Below are 20,412 nucleotides of genomic sequence, written 5' to 3'. Positions count from 1 at the left end.
AGGCTGCTGAATAGGATGGCCGCTGATGATCGGCACCTACCCTCCAGCTGCGGGTCCTACATTAAAACGGAGCCATCCAGTCCGTCCTCGGTCATCGACACGGTCAGCCACCATAGTCCCAGCGGCAACTCTGACGCTAGCGGTGGCTATGTCAGCACCATGAACAGCCACTCCAACGGCCTGGACTCTCCACCCATGTTCACCCCTGGCGGGCTCGGAGCCGGAACCTGCCGCAAGCGCTATGACGACTGCTCCAGCACCATCATGGAGGACTCATCCATAAAGTGCGAATACATGTTGAACTCCCTCCCAAAGAGGCTGTGCCTGGTCTGTGGAGATATTGCTTCGGGGTATCACTATGGTGTGGCCTCTTGTGAGGCCTGCAAAGCCTTTTTTAAAAGGACAATACAAGGTATTTTCCTCTTCGTCTTCATCCAACAATACCTCAAACACACAGAATTGACATTTTTTTCTACACAAGAAACACACAAAGCACATCTAATATTATTAATGCGGAAGTATATTTTTGAAATACACAAATCATCTCCATCAAGATATCTATCAGACACTTTGGAACACTTATGTACCGGATTCCTAATAACGGCTGCTGTACATTTTCATAGACAGCAATACCCGACTAACATCTTTATTCTAAACAAGATGATGGCGTTTACATTTTTTAAAGTGATCATTTGGTTCCTAGTCCAGTCTTTAAGGTACTGGGTTTGGAGTCACTGTCTCATCTTGCTAACACATTATAATAAAAGACAGGCATAGATTAAGGCATAGACATAGATTAGGATACGTATTAAGATGGCAGCCTAGTCCCACAAATAATAGTGTATTATGGACAATCACGACACCCTAACTGTGCGGTCAGATTTGGCGTTGTATGGGATCTGTTTGTCCAGATGCTTCTCAGAATGTGCTTTATTATTCCTGCCCTGCGTGAGCATGTGTGTGCGTGTGGTGCGTCTAGGGACCAGGGTATGACCAACTGGCTATCTACAATGTGTGATGTATCGCAGATTCTCATTAGAGAGGCAATGAAAGACCCCCACCCCCACATTGTGAAAGTGTTTGCTGTGTTCCGGATTAATCACAAAAACATATTGTTCATCGTCTAAATCCAGCTTTAAGAAAGTATATGAACGCATGCAGTAGAAATCTAGATAAAATATCACGATTACCGTAAAAATCCCATGAATACCACGCACGCGGGTATAATACGCATCCCCAAAATCACCCTTAAAAGTACTTTTTTTCTCTCTCTACTTTTATATAATGAGGTCCGATTTGCTGATGTTCTTTATTATCAGAGTGAATAATGAGAATTAATAAAGATTCAAAACATACTAATAAATTGTAAAGGGTTTTATTAAGGTTAAATCGATGCTCTTTTCTAGGGATGTTCGATATCATTTTTTTTTTTTTTTTAGACTGATCCCAGTACGAGTACTCAACTCTTCAGTAGTCACTAGACCTATATAGCTCGATTATAGTACTGTATTTTAATTGCATGAAATTAATGGTAATTTTCTATTCTTCGAATTTCTCGTTCCTGATCGTAAAACCACCTGTCGCGAGTACCGTGAGTATCGGCTCGGTTCTTGCCCATACTTACTCATTTCCCACACCTATGATTAGGGTCTTACAAAAGCTTGTTTGTGCACGCTCTTAGTAATTTTAATAAGCAATTTTGTATTTTTGGATTTTGTTTTTAAATCTACTTGACACTAGCTGCTTTTGCATTTTGTCATTTTAATTATAGCATGTGAGTTACGTTGTGCATGAAATGCGCAGTAAATCAGTGATTCTATTTATTTATTTATTTTACAACCACTACGTAGGATACTGCCTAGGTATTGGTAAACATTTTTTAAAACAATGTGAACAGTTTTCATTTCTTATTAAGCCCCCTGTATATTACACAACAATTTGGGATTGTTTAAAAAAAAAAAAAAAAAGAGTAGTGTTCATGGCATTTTAGAGTAAAGTCAAGTGGAAATTGAAGAATATTCTTGTTTGAGGTAAATAAATGTGACATATCGTACCTATTCCTCCCAAATGTTCACCCAAATAGAACACAATGCATTATGAATACGCTGCCTGTCTTGATGGGAGGTGTTGATTTTAGACCATGCATCCCTATCAGCTTTAGACAGTCTATGTACCTTTTTCAGGCAAACAAAAGCATTAAGCCAAATCCGCATGTTTACTATTGCTGCCATCGGCAATCCCGTCTATTGACAAAAGATGAACATTTTCTCCCAAGTAACATAGCTGAGCTTTTGTCCCCTCGCTTAAAGTAACACAATGGAACAGAAAAGAGGCATCAGAGAAGAAGGAGATGTCTTAAGTGAAGCACGGGCCTAAACAATTAAGAGGAAGGTACATGGAGAAAGAAATTGAAAGCTCCGACCCTCCCCTCCGCCCGAGCCCCCCACTTTGCATTGTCGATTTGAAATCCCTCTCTTTCCCTTCTTGGAGGGCTGCCTGTAATGGAGCTAATCTGCCGTCGTTTGTCCGAGCCACAGGAGTTTTGTCAATAACAATCAGCGTTTGGAAAGTGTAATTAAGGCCGAGGCTTTTCATTAGGAAGAAGGGAGGGGGCCGTCTCCAGGGACGGGCATGCCAATTAGAAACTCAGGCACGCGTCGCCGGGTAATTTCAGGGAAAGGAGGGGAAGAAAACCCTGGACTTCTTTAGATTGAAGAGGGACTCTGCTGCTCTTTCACATGAGAGGAGGGGAGGCTTAATGGCATAATAATCAGACAGGGGTCCCGGGCAGAGAATACAGGGACTTTTTGGGGGAGGTGAAAGCCCACCAAATTGATAATAGAAACACTTGCAGTTAGGTGGAGGAACACGGAAACAGTAAATGGCAGGATGTAGAGCATTTGAAAGAACGAGCGGGTGAGGTTGATGAGAACTGATTAATTAACGGAATAACGAGGCAGTCAAGGTTGGAGTGTGAGACGGTCCTTGCTAATGAGAAGAAAACAAAGACCCCGTCCTTTCTAGCCCTTTTTTTTGATTGTCCTATAGCACAAATGGCATGCTAGATTGGTGGTAACCCCCCCCCCCCCCCAGATGTTTTTTTTTCACCTTGGACTCACCTTGTGCTGACTTACAAAATCTTCAGAATTTATTTGGTTGACAAGATGCAAACGACACGCACACACCTGAACAATAGTCACATGATCAATTCAATCTGCATATTGTCAATCTCACCTGATCATTATCTATGCAAACAATGATTATTGTATTCAATTATTGCATTGCATCTTTTCATAACTGTTCTTCATTTTATTATTTTATTTATCTCATTATGTCACGTCACCTTTTCAACATCCATCTTCTGTCACCCTGTCATCCACTTAAATAAGCCCCTTGAGCTCACACATTGATAAAGTTACATTTGTCAAGGCCAGACTCAAATTAATGTCAACCTGAATCCCCATCCATCGCAGGACTACATCTGTTCTCTGCGCTCTTCTAATCACACGGGCCATCACTGCACCTCACGTGCCCCACCAATCAAAAACATAAATCACCTTTTGAACCATGTTTTCGTTCCCATTTTGATGCCAAGTGTAAAACTGGTTGAAAACTAACTGAACTCAATGGCCCTCTTTTATATGAAGTAATAGACCTTGACAGTAAGCCTGTAAAAGTCCGTTTAGATTTTGATGAGAAATACCTACCATTTTACTGTAATTTACTTACAAGACCTGACTTTCCCCTCTGTGTCCTGGCATGGGTCCTGAAAAGCCATAAAATAGATTGAGAGATACTTATCAAGAGAAGGAAAAGGGAAATGTTTTTCTTCTCCCTTCACTTTGCAATCTTATTTGTAACCAAACCATAACCCCTTCAAAGACAGATAAACATGAGCTTGGTCTTTGAGCAAACAATTGCCAGAATGCTTTATTTATATTGGTGAAGTTCAAATATGTCATATCACGTGTGCCAGGACTGAAACCCGAATATTGGCAAGGGTTATTGCCGGCACGTAAACGTAGTCACTGCTGTAGGTTACTGACCAGACCAAGCACCAAGCGACGTGGCTGAACTGTCGCGCAGTGTGCGGGGCTCGGCAGCTAATTTTAACGAGTGGCTGACCGTCGGTCGCTCGTTTTGCTGTGACTGAAATTGAAAATCACCTGTGAATGGTGTTACAAAATCACAGACGTCACAGTTAATCAAAACTGAACATGATCTCTCACCAAGAAGAAAAAAAAAAGTTCTAATCAAAAGCCAAGCAACACTCCTTTTACTGTCACTGTTTCCCATTTTTGTGGCTATCTGCTTTTTTTTTTATATACATAATCGCACCATGTTTTTGTGGTTCATTAAAAAAAATAATCAGTTCAGTATAGTGTTTGTAAAGTTTTAAAACCTGATACAGGATTGCAGTTTTTTCTGTTACACTGCGTCAATAGATGTGCGCTGTTCAATGGCTTGGTGTGCGGCGAAGTCGGCAACTGTTTCGCGATGATCCATTTCAGTCATTCAGCCATGTTGCTTGTCGTGTAGTGTGCCTTGGCTGACTTGACATGTTGTGCTTCTTTGGAATGCAAACGAGTTGAGACTGAATAACAGCCACTGTGGTTGAAGCCAAATGTTGTATTCTATTTATTCCTCAATCATTTATAGACAGGATTAATCAACAATCCACTCCACAAAATCGTCCTTCTACCTTGCTAAGATGTGGTCCAAAGGGTTCTAATTCTTAGACTCTCCTGTATATACCATGTGTATACAAGCCAAGGAGAAGTAGAGATGAAAAATTACTTCCTGCCTGACTCCATCATTGATCCCCTTTGACAGAATATCCGATGCAAATAGAGCCTGACAGAACATGTGTACGCTGTGGCACAAGTGTGTGAGAGCGCATGCCTGTGTTTGTTTCTCGAGTGTGTGATATCAAAGCACCGCGGCTCTTAGTAAACCACCAGGTGCAGTTTGTGCACGTGTTCACTCAAAACCTGACAAAAGGAAAAGGGGGTAGGAGAAAAAAAAGAAATAAGAACACTAAAATGTCCTCAGGGACGCACGGGGTCAATTTGCTGCATTTCCATGATGATGACATGAAATGAATATGAAAATAGATGGTCTTGGCTGCATTAGCTGCACACAATCATGGAATCAGCTTTCTAAATTTGTTACCAATAACTGCATCCTTCCAGTTGTGTTTATTCTAATTTGTCATTTCAATACATAAATACCTATTAATTTTAAACAAAACAATTCTGGGTATTAAGTGTTTTAATGCTCCAGCAGCAAACATTATACATCAATAGAAATTACAAATAATCTCATTATTTATGATAGACATACAAAAAAAAAACAAAAAAAAGGTTCCTGCACTGGGCAGCACTGATTGCCTCCTCCAGGCTTGTGTGGAAATGAAAAGGATGATTATGGTCTGGTTCTGCTATGACAACAGAGAAAACAGAGTGAGGAAAGACAATCAGAGCTCATCAGCCGCTTGCCTCACACCTTTTATTTACCCCCAATCCCAAAGAGATGAGTAGAATTAGCATAATGATTTCTAACCCAGATATAAGGAGGAATTTCTAATTATTTATAACATCTTGGGACCCCCGACTTGATCTGTCCAATAATGTTAACATAATTGCATAAGTTGTCAAAGGGTGTTGGAGGGCCAGTGCAGGGACGTCGGTGGAATATTACACAGCTTGCGGGTTCTCTGTATGGAAAGTGAGGGGCAGTGCTGCCTGGAGTGTGTGTGTGTGTGTGTGTGTGTGGGTGTGTGCGCGCGCACGCATGTGGGCATTCATTGTTAAACATTCACTGTTGTACATATATTGCATTTTCATAAAATCATCATTTACAAATGATAACGTTATCAAAGTGAATACGAGAAAACTGCAAATCCACGCTATTACGGTAGTTACAGAATTTGCTAGAGACAATAAAACTTCACGGAAAAGTTGTGTGGCCAATGTCAAAAGTTTTTTAACTGAACAAGGGGACTGAAACCCTTTATTGAAAATCCTTGAATTCAGTAAAATATAGGGAATCAGACAGCGGCAAAGGGATGTCCTGCTGGCCATGTTAGAGCTGAGCACAACTGCAATGAAACTCTTTTTCATCCTCAAATCATATGCAATGTGGAATTGAATAATGCATAAGACCTCTAGCCTGTCCAGTATATAAATCAGCAACAATGGCAATTGTGGTAAGAATAGGTTTGGCTCTTACGGAGTATTATGTAAATTGGTCAGGAGCAGCATGTTTGGTTCTTCTAGCCTGCTATTGAAGCAGTGGCAGGTCCCACTGAGCACAAGGAGAAGGGAGGGCCTGCACCTGGGGCCTGTTGGGGCTACGCGCAGAATTAACAAGGCCAATTTAGTGTTGGGGCAGCGTTACATTTATCTCTCTTTGCCACTCAGGTATGAGTTGATATTATTTATTTTTTTTAAGATTCCTTATTTTTCCATACTTAAAATGATCTGAAAATGCAGGAAGTATGTCTTGCATTTATCAAACAACAATGCCTTTTATGCTTCATTCACAATCCGGTGTCACTTGGTTAATTCATCTTCTTTTATTCCTTTTCTTAGGCAACATTGAATACAGCTGTCCTGCCACAAATGAGTGTGAGATCACAAAACGGAGACGCAAATCATGTCAGGCTTGTCGCTTCATGAAATGCCTCAAAGTGGGGATGCTGAAAGAAGGTAAGAAGAGTAAGAGCATTTTTTTTTCTCCTATTGCACCCATACATTTAAAAACTGCTACTTGTGAAAATATGACATACAGCGATGATGGGAAAGCAGGCTCAGGAATAATTTTCTAGCCACAAATACAAACCACCGGATGGCCAGGACAGCGGCTTCCGTGCTGCATCTACACAGCAGTAAATAACGGCCAGTCCAGCCGCGGACAAAAAAAAAAAATGCTGAATAGGGTCATTTCACCAACTGAGTAAAATAAATGTAACAGTATTCCATCTGTAAAATGCACTCGCTCGGCACAGTGTCAGCTCTCCCTGGCATATTGATCCCCTAAACGTTTTCTGAACATCTCAGGTCTCTTCCTGTGGATGCCACCTGAGAATTCCCTGACAATTAAACATGTTTTGGATGGAAGGGTCCTGCTGGGTTTTTCCCTCTGCCTAACCTCTAGCATCCCCTTGAGACTCCAAATTGAGGCATTCTGCCGGAGAGGCAGGTGGACGTGCTATTTCTGTGTCTCTGTTTTTATTGCTTGGCTGCTCCTCAAAGAAAAGAAAACAAAAACAATTAATATAAAGTATATAACAATACATAATGGATAGCTTTGGATGAAAGTGTCAATGTGGTATGTTTATTCAATTATCCTGTGGGAAAATTGTTAAAAATGTAGTTCGATTGTTTTTGCCATTTGTTTTTCTGAAATGTCAAAGAGTAAATAGTTCAGGAGGCACTTTTTAAAGAAAGATTGTCCCTCATGGTTATTCCGTAGCTTAAATAGTCTGCCAGATAGAGGCCTTAACAGATACAATTTTGCATAAAATTGCCCACTTTTACGTTCTCTGGCAAACTCGCACTGTATATATTCTGACATTATTCCTCCCATTATTCACCGAAGAGAGGGATTTATAGATGCATATATATCCAGCCGCCACCTGAAGCCAGAGTCGTAACCTATATGGATCTCTGCACAGAAACCGAATCCCCTGGACTGCATGCGGCCAGATAAAGCCTTAGTGCCAGAAAGACAGAGTAATCGCATTACTATCTGATGAAAAATTTATGCCAATATATCATCGTGGAGTGTACGAGACTACAAAAATATGTAGTCATGGCTATAGACGAATGACCAGTGTCAGGTCAGAGTAAAAAGAGTGTAAAACTCAAATATGCAGACTTTGGCTGAGCGCGAGGTTGTACTGCAAACTTCTATGCATTTAGCACAATCCTACAAAAATAAGAATGGCACGTTTACATTTGTCATCATACTGCGTTGTCGCGGCTCTTATTGCACAATGAAAAGCTTGACATCATTTTCATCACGAGCCCAAAGATGTCGCGTCGAATTTTTACATACATAAGGCTTGCTTTCACTTAAGTGTCACGGAAACGAAATGGAAATAGAGACACGTGGTCAGTGGCCACCGTAAGCTCAATGAAGCCTTCAGCTCAACGCCGTGCTCAGGCCCGAGTGTGGAAATGGCTACCGCTCATGTGACTGTGGTTGCCACTTACTTTCATTACGGCAGAAAGGTCACATTGTGTGCCAATGGAAAATCACCTAATTATAACTTTACTGCTCTAACAAAGGTGCCGCACTGCCCCATGACCGTCTAAGGAAGAAACACAAAAAAACAATTAAAATAGTGACATCAGATCAAATTTAAGTTGTTCTCACAACTGCTAATAGGTCCAGTTCGTTTCCTAGCTAAGGTAGTCCGGACCACACTGTGGCCGCACACAGAAATACATTACTTTTACTCTGGTAAATTGATGCAAGTCAATTTTGGGATGTATTGTACTTTGTATTTGTTTTTTGTGGTTGAGAAGGGTTAGGGTTAGGGTTCTCCTTTTCGCCCAGAAGTGGAACAGCCTTTGCCGCACATTGAACCAATATTGACCAGAGTACGAAAAAGAACAGCTACAGCGAGCGTTGTCATCTGTGTCTGACTAAAAATGCTCACATTTCAGCCTACAAGTACCTCGCTACGACTTATTATTTTAGTTAAAGGGATATTGCTGGGCAATATCTAAATTTCTAAATCCCTGTTCCCATTTTTGTCTATTTGACATTCATACTCAGATTTAAAATAAATAAATAAATCAGAAGTTACTCACCAGTTATTCACTACTCGTGTCGTTTTTTTTCCACTACTACTTTTTATTTAATATCAATTTAAAGTAACGGTACTTCTACTTAGTTCAATTTGTGTCTCCTGTCTGCACACGGTAGAAAGGAAAATGTCTTTCAGCAATTTGATTTCAGGAGACCAGCTCAGAGGCTGTGTTGAGTCGCTGTACTTTCACCCTCACTGTATAAAGGAGGAAGTGATCAATAGAAGAATCAAATGTCAGAGGCAACAGGTTTTTTCCTCTGATCAATGAAAACGGGTCAGAGCTTAGAGCAAGGGAGAAGACAAGATACTATTGAGAGATTACATTGACATCGCTCAGTGACAGTTGCTCTTTGCACCGACTTCCTCTCCCTCTCGCTTACTCACACACACACACACACACACACTCACAAATGCCAATACATACTAGGTCGTATTGTTGTCACAATACCCACGATTCGATAGTATGCCTGTATATAGTAGCTTAATACTGATACGGAAACGACACCATGGCAAAAAACAGATGTGGGCAATTTACTAAATTTCGCTGGTCCGTCATTCGTCAGCATCCTGGGCACCCTTCCGTCATCATCCGTTATTTTTTCAAGCCGAACCAAAATGTAGTCGTCAGTCTGTCGTTTTATTTGAACCACACTTCCATCATCATATTAGCACTCTCGTGTACAATTACATATAAAATAGCCATAGAACAACCAAGAAACATATCGTCGCTGCTATGTGAAAAACACTTATGTCCTTTAAAAAAATAAAAAAATAAAAATAAAACGTTTATGGGATGTCTGCATTCAGTTTCATCCCCAAAAAAATTAATAAAACGGACATGTGTTTTTCACATTGCAAAAGGAAATGGTTGACAAGGTTGCTAATGAGAGGCAAAAATGTCACCACTAAAATCTTATATATACTTAAACGTGGACTGCGAGTCATAAAAGGTACATAAAATAACATTGTTGTCCCTAATTGATATAACGTTGACCTAGAGTTATGCGTTAAAATGTTTAATGCACTTGACATAACTGAGTGTAGTTGAGTACTTCATCAGCGGCATAAATAAAAAATATGAGCAGCAGTAACAGTAATTTTGCAATTTTTAGTTAATAATGCACTGACTTATTAATGCACAATAACTCAGTTTTACTGCTGTTGTATGAATATAATGTGTAATTTAAGTACCATTCAGTAATTTCAGTCAGCGGTAGGGGCAAGGATGGGTCATCTCACCCGGGAACGTCGAGCGAACCTGTAAATGGACTACGTGACAAGGGTGTCAGTGCGGCAGCCCCTTGGGTCTCAATATGCGGAAGGGTCAGTGTGCTTCCTTCTCTCATCACAGCGCGTGATTAAAAATGCGGCAACACTCGGGCGAGCATGCAACACTGGCATCGCGGGCCCTTGGAAATAGTGCTGACGGCAGTTTAGCAGGGCGGCTTCCTTGAAAGGCGAGGTTCACCATGCCTTGCCATGTGGCCTTCTGATTTTCCCAGCGAAAATAGCGTCTGCCTAAGCCCCCCTTGGCATTGCCAACCATCCCAGACATCCTGACACTTTCCCCAGGGAGAGAGACACACAGAACAGGTGAGCGACTCAAAATAAGGGCCCCTATCATGGCCGTCCACACAAAGTGAGTGAAGACAGGCTCTTTTGTAGGAGTGTGCTTGGAAGGGGATTATTATTGTTTTTGGAGAGAAAGAGGAGCCGCAGGTCAGCTGGCCCCAGCCCCCACCCTTAGGCATGTGCTAATCCGTGCACAAATGCCAGCCGCCTTGGCCAAAAGCCCTCTCCCCCCCAGCACCCCGCTTTGAAGAGATGATACCCGCGCTCTACCTCTGCTCGCCCCGCCGCGCTGTGTGACGGGCCATAAAAGAGTGAGATGACTTTAGATGAGGTGGCAGTTAAATCTCTTCGCACATTTATAACACACCTACTGTTTACTATGGAGAGAGCTCAGGCCACTTACAGCTGAGGGCCACCAAGGGGACATATGACGCTCACAAAGGCCCTCTAATGTCCTGTCCATAGTGGCTGGCAGTGGGAGTGAATCCGGTCCCGCCACTTTTAACGGCCCTTCTCCTCTCTCTCCGGGGCCCGTCTCTGACCCTCTTGGACAGTAAAATGAGGCTGGATTGTGCCAAGTTTTAATTCCTGTCAGCATCTGTTAATTATGACCAGGGCTGTCCTAATTAAAATAGGCACCCGCCTAACTTCAAATGCTGGCGTTACACCGGCTGACGCAGCCACATGACTCGACTGGTCGAAAAGGATCATAGAGAACGGGAGCGCAGCCACCTGGCAGCGGTCGAGTTCATCGGGTGAGCCGCAAGAAACTGTAGAAAGTGGTGACATCACATTGGACCGTGACAGGAATTTTCCATGGCTGCGGCGTTGGTTGTAATAAACAGCGGCAAGTGGAGTGATTTTTTTCTTTTTTTTAATGATTCCAAGGACACAGTCAGAGATTAAATGCTTCAAAAAAAATCTGCAGTGTTTCTTGACTTGAGCGATGTTGAAAGAACGCTGTCAGTGAGTGTGCATGTAAAGTGCAGGTATACTTGCCATCAGATTATTTCGTTTGTCTTGCTGGGAAGGATGAGTCTCTGTTGGGAATTGGGGGTAATTAGGTTAGTGGGTTGTCAGTGTCAGGAAATTGAAAGACAATCCTAATCAGATTTGTGTTTCTAGGGAATCAAATAATTTATATAAGTGGAAGAAATCTCTATTTTACAGTTAGATGATATTACACTTTACGACCCCGCGTGGGTGGGGTAGCTGTCGGCCGTGGCAATATAAGATAAGTGCAGAAAATCAAGAATGCGTTTTGCATAAATCCACCCTCGAATCCCTTTTTGGTAAATGGCACTTCTGTTTTACATCATCTGGTGTTCCATTTCGTGCATACACTGTGTGACCGCCAATCGCCGTGCATGGGACGCCACCAAACTCATCCTCTCCGAGAGCATTTGCTGATGGGCAAAATTGTATTAGGCTCATTTGCAGTGGCCACACAATGCCCAGGTTTGACACTGTCCTCCCTGTTATAAAGTGATGAAATCATCAAGGAAGTGCTCTGGCCCGTGGTGTTGTTCGCTCGGAGGACGTCGCAGGCTGACAAATTAACTCTTCCCCCCCCACCCCCGCCCGCCACACGCATTTCATTGAGCCTCTTCTCATCCACCCTTTCGTATTAAATTTGTGTGGAGGTTGCTTTATGCAGACGAGGTAAATTGAAGGGATTTTCCCTCTTGACAGGATTAAGATATCAGGGATGTTTAGGCTGGATGGAAGCAGTGACAGGCTGGTACAAATATGGGGATGCGGGATAAAGGTTTGCATACATTTGCATTGTATAAGTGAATACCTGCCTGGTCATATCAAATAAATAGAACAGCGTAGATTAAGTATTTTAACTATGGAGAAAATGAATAGAACAGAAAAGACATCCAAATAGAAACATCCTTATCAAATAATGAGATAATAAATAACTTATGTTATGATGAGGCCGGCTTGACATTTACAGTATCAGTGCGGAACCCGGACCCCTAGGTGTGGTTGGGGGTGATAAGGCTCTGTTGCTGCTCCTCTGAAAGAGGGGTGAAATAAGGGTCTTTTATGAGGAAGCAATACCTAGTTATCTATGTGGAGTATGACAGCGGATGTTTTGTTCACCGTGTGCGGCGGCGACAGCGTATTTACTCGGTGGCCGGTCGCGTCTCTTTCACCGGATCTTGAGGACCGCACACACACACACACACACACCACAGCTCTCACTCATGCACAAACAAGTAAAGAGCCAATTAGTATGCAGTCCGCCTCACCCAAAAGCTAAATAATTAGAGGACCAGTCTGTGAGATCATTGACCCTGCGTTAAATATTCATATGTTTAGACCTGCTCTGGGCTCAGCTGTGTCACAGTAGACCAGCCAGGCATGGCCCACATATGGGAAGACAGCCTTTCCGCTGACATATCCACACACACGCTGACATGCATGCTTACACACGCGCTCAGTTTTACAGCCCCGTGCCGTCATTTGATGTTTATTTGAGAAGCACCCAGCCCAATTATTCCCTCACAGTACTGGTTTACATACTTTAAAATAAGTGCAATCTATACCATACACCATTTTTTTTTTATATTTTGCCAAACTTTTCCGCAAATGCGCTTGATACTGATTGGCTCTATTTTGTGGGTTTTCTCTATTTGTCCTCCATAGGGGTTCGCCTGGACCGAGTTCGAGGGGGCAGACAGAAGTACAAGAGGAGGTTGGACACTGAAAACAACCCATACCTGGGTTTGGCGCTCCCCCCACCTACCAAAAAGCCTCGTGAGTACTGCCCCGTCACTAACCCATTGTCTCCCATCTGCGTCGCCCCTCCACTGCCAGGCAAACAATCAGGTAATGGTTAAGAAAGAATTGAGGCTAAATAGCATTACCACTCTCTTTCTTATGTTTGGCCAAGTCTGAGTTTATTGGTCAGAAAAGTGGCTCAAGGGCAAATAGTGTCCCATATTTGCACACAAGCATCTATTTTGTTGCAAAATAAAATGTAGAACCTTCACTGACTCCATACAAAATCTATCACAAGGATTTGTTTCAGCTCATGGAGATTTTTTGATAGCACATTTAACATCTATTTTGCTTTGTCTGCCCTCCTTTTCTCCTCTACCCTCAGTCACAAAGATCGTATCTCACCTTTTGGTGGCAGAGCCAGAGAAGATCTACGCCATGCCTGACCCCACCATGCCGGAGAGCGACATAAAGGCTCTTACCACGCTGTGCGACCTGGCTGACCGTGAGCTGGTCGTCATCATCGGCTGGGCCAAGCACATCCCAGGTATAATCTTTTGTTTCTGCTTGGGATGTTCGATGCAACTTTTTTTTCAGGCCCATACCAATACAAGTACTCAATTCTTGAGTAATGACCGATACCAAGTACCAATACTATCAGTATATGTGATACATAAAATTTCCCCCATAAAACAATAACAGATAATTGATATACCAACATAGCATTTTCCTTAAAATTGCATGAAATTAATGTCAATTTTCTAATGTTCTAATTTCAAATTTTTAGTGCCTGTTTGTAAAATGTTCACAAGAGGATGGCCGATACTGGTATTGGTACTAATGCCTTGAGTTATATCAACACAAAGAAACTTTCAGTTTACGTTGATTATGGCGGCGCATTGTGGACAAAAGCGATAATGTTATGCCTGAAGGAAGACCACATTTCCCATGAGGACTAGCTCAACGCATTGTGTCGTTTTTTAGCTCACGCCAGCGAATGATACCCGGGCCAATGTTGATCCTTGACTGTCCTTTTATCCGGGTAGCTTCCCTTTTTCTTTTTTTAAATTGTGCCTCGACATTCAAAATCTTTGTAACCAATGGGGAAAGGGGGAAGTGACGTATGCCATAAAGCAGTCAGCACATTTGTAGTTTTTTTTGTGTGGCAGTGTTACAACCAAAGTTGCTTAGTGCCAGTAAAAAATGACACAGACACCCTCAGGCCATGCCAAAGGTACCATTCAACTAGTTTTAAGTCGATGTTTCATCAGAAAAGTTATGAAAATATTTTATTAAGGTTGAAAAGTTCCTTAGTGCTACTTTAAGGCCAGGTATCGGTACTCGCCCATCCCTAATATCTGCTATTTAACTACTATGCCTGATTTTTGCTTTTTCCTTTCTCCCCCCACCCCGTTTTATGCTTCGCGAATTTAACATGCACACACACTCGTGCAGATAATTAATGACAGAAGCTGACAATGCCACAGGGCGTGTGGCACGGAGGGTGTGTGAAATGGACATAGCTGTGCAAGAAACAAATCAATAGAGTGCATCTAAAATCCCGACACTGAATGGAGAGGGGAACACACTGACCTGCTGCCAATGCGTGCTGTAATCACAAGGGAGATGTAGAGTAAAGTCGAGGTCTTGCCCACTCAAACAACACATCATATCACGTGCGGACACACACATATGCACACATGAACGCACACTCAGCACCAGCACACACACACACACACGCCCGTTGAATTATTGATGGGTATAATCGTGTTTCCTCCTTGGCCCATAGACATTCTGATAGACGAGGTGTTAGGTTATAAGAGTCTGTTGAATTAAGGACACGGCGCACCTCACGTCAGCAGAGATTTTGCTTCCTGCAAGAGTTTTGCTCTGATTTTGACAAAGAACACATTGTTTAGCCCCTCTTTTTTTGCCACCGAGGCAGATTCTCCTTGATCTCGAGCTTGACCCCCATAACTCTATAACATCAGAGCAGTGTTCGAGAGGGGGTAAAAACTGAATGTATGCCTCTCTGCCACTTCCATAACCTCTTCTTAGTAGCACAGCTTGAACAAGGATAGCACTAACACGTACACTGTCTCTCTTTTCTCCTACAAATCGTTCTGTGATGTCAAATCTGGTGAAGAAATACCATTTCATTTGTGATTCATGCATTTATTTCCATCAAAGCCAAGTCGGCTATGGCAGGCACATTTTGTGCTGAAAATATCTTAGAGTACTTCTCAGAAGGTAGGGTATTAATCAGGTACAGATCTACTAGTAAGGAGATTAGCGATGGATATGCTCCTGGCCTCAGCCGTGGCCCGTTATGCATCTAAACTGTTTGGATAACTCGCCTTGCGACCGTGCACGCTCAGCAGACTGAGAGTTTAACCAAGAAGCTTACTCAGGACTGCATCTCAGCTGACCTGGTAACACACACTCTCACTGTCCAATCCCTCAAATTCCTCCAAGAGTTGCTGCTATGCTTAAATCTGCATCATATCGACACTTTCCTAAAATAATGGCCTAAGTCTTTTTCTTTTTTTTTGCATTTTCATAAAACTCAATCATAATATATTTGTTAATTATTTTATTTCAGGTGTAGAATTTAATGATCTGTTTAACTAAGGATGTAGAAGATTTTAGCAGCGGTGGCCAACATATATTTTTGGGCAAAATCAAAGTTAGACCAAGCGTGTCAACTAGCTTTAGTGGCGAGCCACTTTGTAATTACACCTTCCCTCAGAGGGCCGTTATTATCAAGGTGAAACAAAATGTTAAAGGTGTGCTGCATATCCGACGTTTTCCCATTACTGTTTGTAAATACAACATTTAAAACTGACGCTGGAGGAAGCAGAGGACAGCAGCCAACCAGGAATGAGCGTGAAACCAGTCCACCAATCAGGAGCGGGGATTCGCACAGCCAAATTTGCATATTGTCGCTGTTATATGAAACACACTTACGTCCATTTTTTTCTTCTTTTTTTTTTCTTAATTTTTATGTTTTTGGGATGAAACTGAATGCAGACATCCCAAAAATGTAAAATTGGAAAAAAACTGGACATAAGTGTTTTTCACATAACAGCAACGACACGGGAATCAAACTCCTAACACGTCCGTGGAAGCAGTCCACCAATCAGGAGCTTGGGTTTGCACAGCGAAATTTGCTTCTGCCACTTATAGTAGCTTTTCCTCCGTGGCTTGGCTCCGTCCAGAACAGGCCAAAACCAATCATTCGGATTACACCTTTAATTTGTCTCAACATGTTATTACATATACACAACAAATTGATAGATTACTAGTTTTAAAATCAGAAGTCAAGGATAATAGTTTGCTCAATTATTGTTCAAGTTACTGCAAAAAGGAGTAACAAAAAATTCTTACAATATCTCAATGTTATTTATTTATTTTACAGATGACAATTTAAAATGTGGCTACATATTTTAGCAACGATATTGGAAATGGACACGCACGATTAGCTTTGGCGGGCCACATAAAATTATGCAGCGGGCCGGATCTGGCCCTCGTGCCTTGGGTTTGACACCTGTAGCTTGGACCGTTATTTTATAGAGGGTAACAATATGCTGGTTTCTAGAGTGTGTAGGTGCATTATCTATTTGGACTCCAGCCTACTCAGTTCTGTTTAAAATACAGATGGTTTCCTGAGATGAGGCCGTACTGTATAGTCTTGTTACTTCAGTAAAAAGAAAACAAATCCTTGTCCAATTTTTTTCCCTCACACCCAGAGAAGCATCTTTACTATATCGCTATCGATACTTTAACTGGGATTTCATGTGACAGTGTTAAAAGAGTGTTGTGATAATCAGATTATACCAACACATATAGTGCACATTGCAAAGATGCATAATGTTAATGGGATTTGTGTCATTCCAAATGCGGCGGTAATGATCATTTAACCCAAAACCTAAGGCAGTAAGCCAGAGTGTCTTCTGCTAAACAACGTGCAGTACCTGCAGTATTATAGACTCTTAAGTGGATTACGTTTGTCTGTTTTTCAAATAACTTGCTTGTTTCTCTTTTTATATTATCTAAACGTATTATCTAAGTGTATCTATCATTCTTTACGCACAAATTGGCAAAATAAAGACGACCGGTAGCTGAGTGCTTTGTCTGCCACATTGGTGTGGCATCTGTATTAGCACAGTGGGTGTCCTCTGGCCATGAAATAGCAGCATAATTGAGTTGTACATGGCTGAACCTGATCAGAGACGGTTCAGTGGTTTTGCCACTCCATGTCTCTAACTCTCCATGCACCAAAGCAACCCCGAGGTAGCGTACCATGCGTTTGCAGGGAGATGCAGTCTGCTGCGGGACCCAAAAAAAAAAAAAGGCATCGGGGGGGGTCGGTGATTGCATTCTGATAGATTTCTGAGGCCGTAGGCAATGGAATTAAAAAGATTAACAGTTCATTATGAACTAACTAGACCACATTGATTTGACCACTGACAGATAGGCCAATAATTAAAGTCCAAATGTAACAATTTAAAACTCACGAAAACTGGTACTTTCCGCTATGTTTTTTTTTTTTTTTTTAGTTATGTTGAATGAAGCATGTGTAATGAGGAGTAGAACGGACGGTTTATCAACTTAATCATGAGTTTATATATTACCTTTTACTTGGTGCATTGTTTTGTTTTTTTTGTAGATTATTTTTTTTATATACTGACGTCAGTATGCATTTGGAAGGCTCATTTCAACCAACAAAACACAAAAGACCCCAATATTTTAGCAGGATGCGATCAAGTAGCGCGTCACCATACAGTGTGTATTTGTTTAACTAATAATCACTGTGGATATTCTCGTCACTAGTGTCACTGCTCCAAATAGCAGCATGCAGTAGAGTCTAACACGGCTGTTGCCTAAGGGTGACAGGGTCATTAGTAGCCGTGTTTTGGGGGGGGGGGGGGTGCTGACAGATGGCTACTTGCTCCTATAGGTGCTAACAACCTTTGACATACATAGTAGACCGCCGTCCACCCATCTTGTCCATTTTCATCCCATAAAGCTGCATTTCAATTTGTCCCAGAGGTTTAATGTAGCTACTTTGGTATATTGACAGCTACATGCAGCAGAATCTGTTTACTACTTTGACATTGCTGCCTTCCTCAGGAGTGACGGTAGGCGAGTGCGACCCCTGACCCCCCTCCCGCCGTTCCACCCTGAATTCTTTCCCACCCGCATTGGGAATGTCATGTGCTCATATGTAAAAGCTCTGCTATGCATGCGACATATACAGGAGGGGCCTGTTGTTTAGTGTTTGCCGACTCTCGGCCCGCCGTCCGTGGCAGGAGTGTTTTCAGCTGGGAATTCTCGGAAGGCTGTAGGGCCAAACAAACAAACATTGACACGCTACTGCAGCCGCTGCACAATAAAAATGTATTTTTGCTCTGACCCAGACAATATACAGTATATTGACCCATCAGGCTGATGCAGTCCTTTAATAAAAAAATAAATAAATAAATAAAGTAAATTCCTTTTCATTTGTAATTGCATGTTTGTGTTAGAATTAAACATAATTCTAATGATTTAGTTTGGTTTACTTTGTTCTGTAATACCCGTCAGCTCATCAGCTATTCAATTGACTGACAGGCGTCGAGCATGTCCGTTGTTAACATGCAGACTAAAAGAGACGTCCTGCTATAAGTTGTCGTGTTAGCCTCATGGTAGCCCTCCACCTACCCCCCCCCCCTCCTCCCCCACAAGGCTCTTGTTTTCTCTTTGCCATTAAATGGTGAAATCTACTTACTGAGTTGCCAGCCTGATCCCACTCAAGCTTCGTAATCTCCTTGTAATAGAGTGTGAATACTGGCCAGCAATAAATCAGCACCTCATCAGTGCACTTTATTAAATATAGACATCAACAGACAGCTCTTAGTATATTCAATTTACCCTCTGACGTAGGCTTCAACACAGGAGATGAAGATAGATTGAGCAATCAGGTGCATGCTGAGACCTGAACAGGAAAAGATCTGCTGCAAGGTGGGGAAGCTACAGGGAGATTGAGATGGGATGCAAGCGTATCAGAGACGGGCAGACAGTCAGGACGATCCGGCACCCGGTGGGGTGGGGGAGGGGTTTGTTTAGCTCTTTTCTGTGAGACATAAGCAGGTACACTTCCATCATAATGACACTTGAACTGCATGCATACAACGTCTTTGTTTGGCCCTTTAGAATACTAAAAAGGAATTGCGCTGGAGTGATTTTTCAATTTAGTTGTATTTGTATTGAAAATATTCATCTTAATATCGCGCCACATGCATCTTTTTTTTTATATGTCCATCAATACAATGTCACAGTTGAAACTCAAAATGTATTACCTCAAATAGTGTCTTCCGCTCTAATAGACACGTGACCCAATTCCATCATCCACTTGAACAGATGCAGTACAGTGATGAGAAAAAGCATTTGCCCTCTTTTCAAATTCTTTTTTTTTTTTTTACATAGTTTTACCACTTAATGACTTTATGTTTAATATCATCAATTAAATGTAAACATCGGTTAAACAAAGAAACACAAGTAAAAGTCACATGCATTTTTGAAATGGTGTTTTTATTTATTAAGGAAATACAACTATTCAAAGCTACCTGTCCCTGTGTGGCAAAAGTACTTGATTCTTCTTTGAAATAGTTTCAAATTTTGTATTTACAATAGTTGTAATTTTATGTATTGCATGTTCTGCTCATGTGTTAACGAATAAACATTTCATAGTTAAATCACACTCGTTTTTTTGTTTTTTTGTTTTTAATGGCATAGCACAGATTGTCAAACACGGGCAAATATGCTTGAGAATACTTTTGTTGATACTCTATACAAAGGACACATTTTCAAAGTAAAAGAGTTATTTAAATAGATCAGATCAGCGATCGCTGGTGATCGGCACCAAAAATCCTGATTATGTCAATTCTACCATCTACAAAAATATAGCCACTTCTCCCAAGCATACTGCTACTCGCTGCACTAAAATCAAAACCATCGCCAACCAGAAGAAATCCCTTAATCTAATCAACTATTACATAATCCTGAATCTAATGTTTACATTTAGGAATTACTATGAAATTATTTTAACTCTGCAAGTGTGAAATTCCATTTTCTGTCTATCTTGAAAAGTGCCTGAAGCCGAACCGCCAGAACGTCCTGTGATGGTGGCGGTATGCCTTTAAGAGACCGTCAACACTGCATCACCCCTCATTAGGCGGTGCCGCTTCATGGCTGCACAGATAAATTATGTGCAATTATGGCTATGATTAAAAGCTTCTTCTTTTTTT

The 20,412-nt window shown here is 41.6% G+C and overlaps 1 protein-coding gene across 7 annotated transcripts in view; it reads left to right on the top strand.

The window, feature by feature from the left end:
* Window positions 1–20,412, top strand: part of esrrb (estrogen-related receptor beta) — a 49,673-nt gene that overhangs the window by 16,741 nt on the left and 12,520 nt on the right. For 6 of the 7 annotated variants that reach the window (XM_086094236.1, XM_086094237.1, XM_086094238.1 and 3 more), the window contains 4 exons: window positions 3–412; window positions 6,594–6,719; window positions 13,049–13,159; window positions 13,509–13,670. In XM_086094236.1, the coding sequence (XP_085950362.1) occupies window positions 16–412; window positions 6,594–6,719; window positions 13,049–13,159; window positions 13,509–13,670 (796 nt within the window). In that variant the 5' untranslated portion in view covers window positions 3–15. The remainder of the gene's footprint in view (window positions 1–2; window positions 413–6,593; window positions 6,720–13,048; window positions 13,160–13,508; window positions 13,671–20,412) is intronic. The other variant, XM_086094233.1, reaches the window with a different exon arrangement.

The sequence above is a fragment of the Leptonotus elevatus genome, chromosome 14 (assembly GCF_054856555.1).
Source record: "Leptonotus elevatus isolate MCC_2025b chromosome 14, RoL_Lele_1.0, whole genome shotgun sequence".
Taxonomy (NCBI): Eukaryota; Metazoa; Chordata; class Actinopteri; order Syngnathiformes; family Syngnathidae; genus Leptonotus; species Leptonotus elevatus.
The sequence above is the reverse complement of the archived record's forward strand: the minus strand, read 5'-3'. Positions and strand labels throughout refer to the sequence as shown.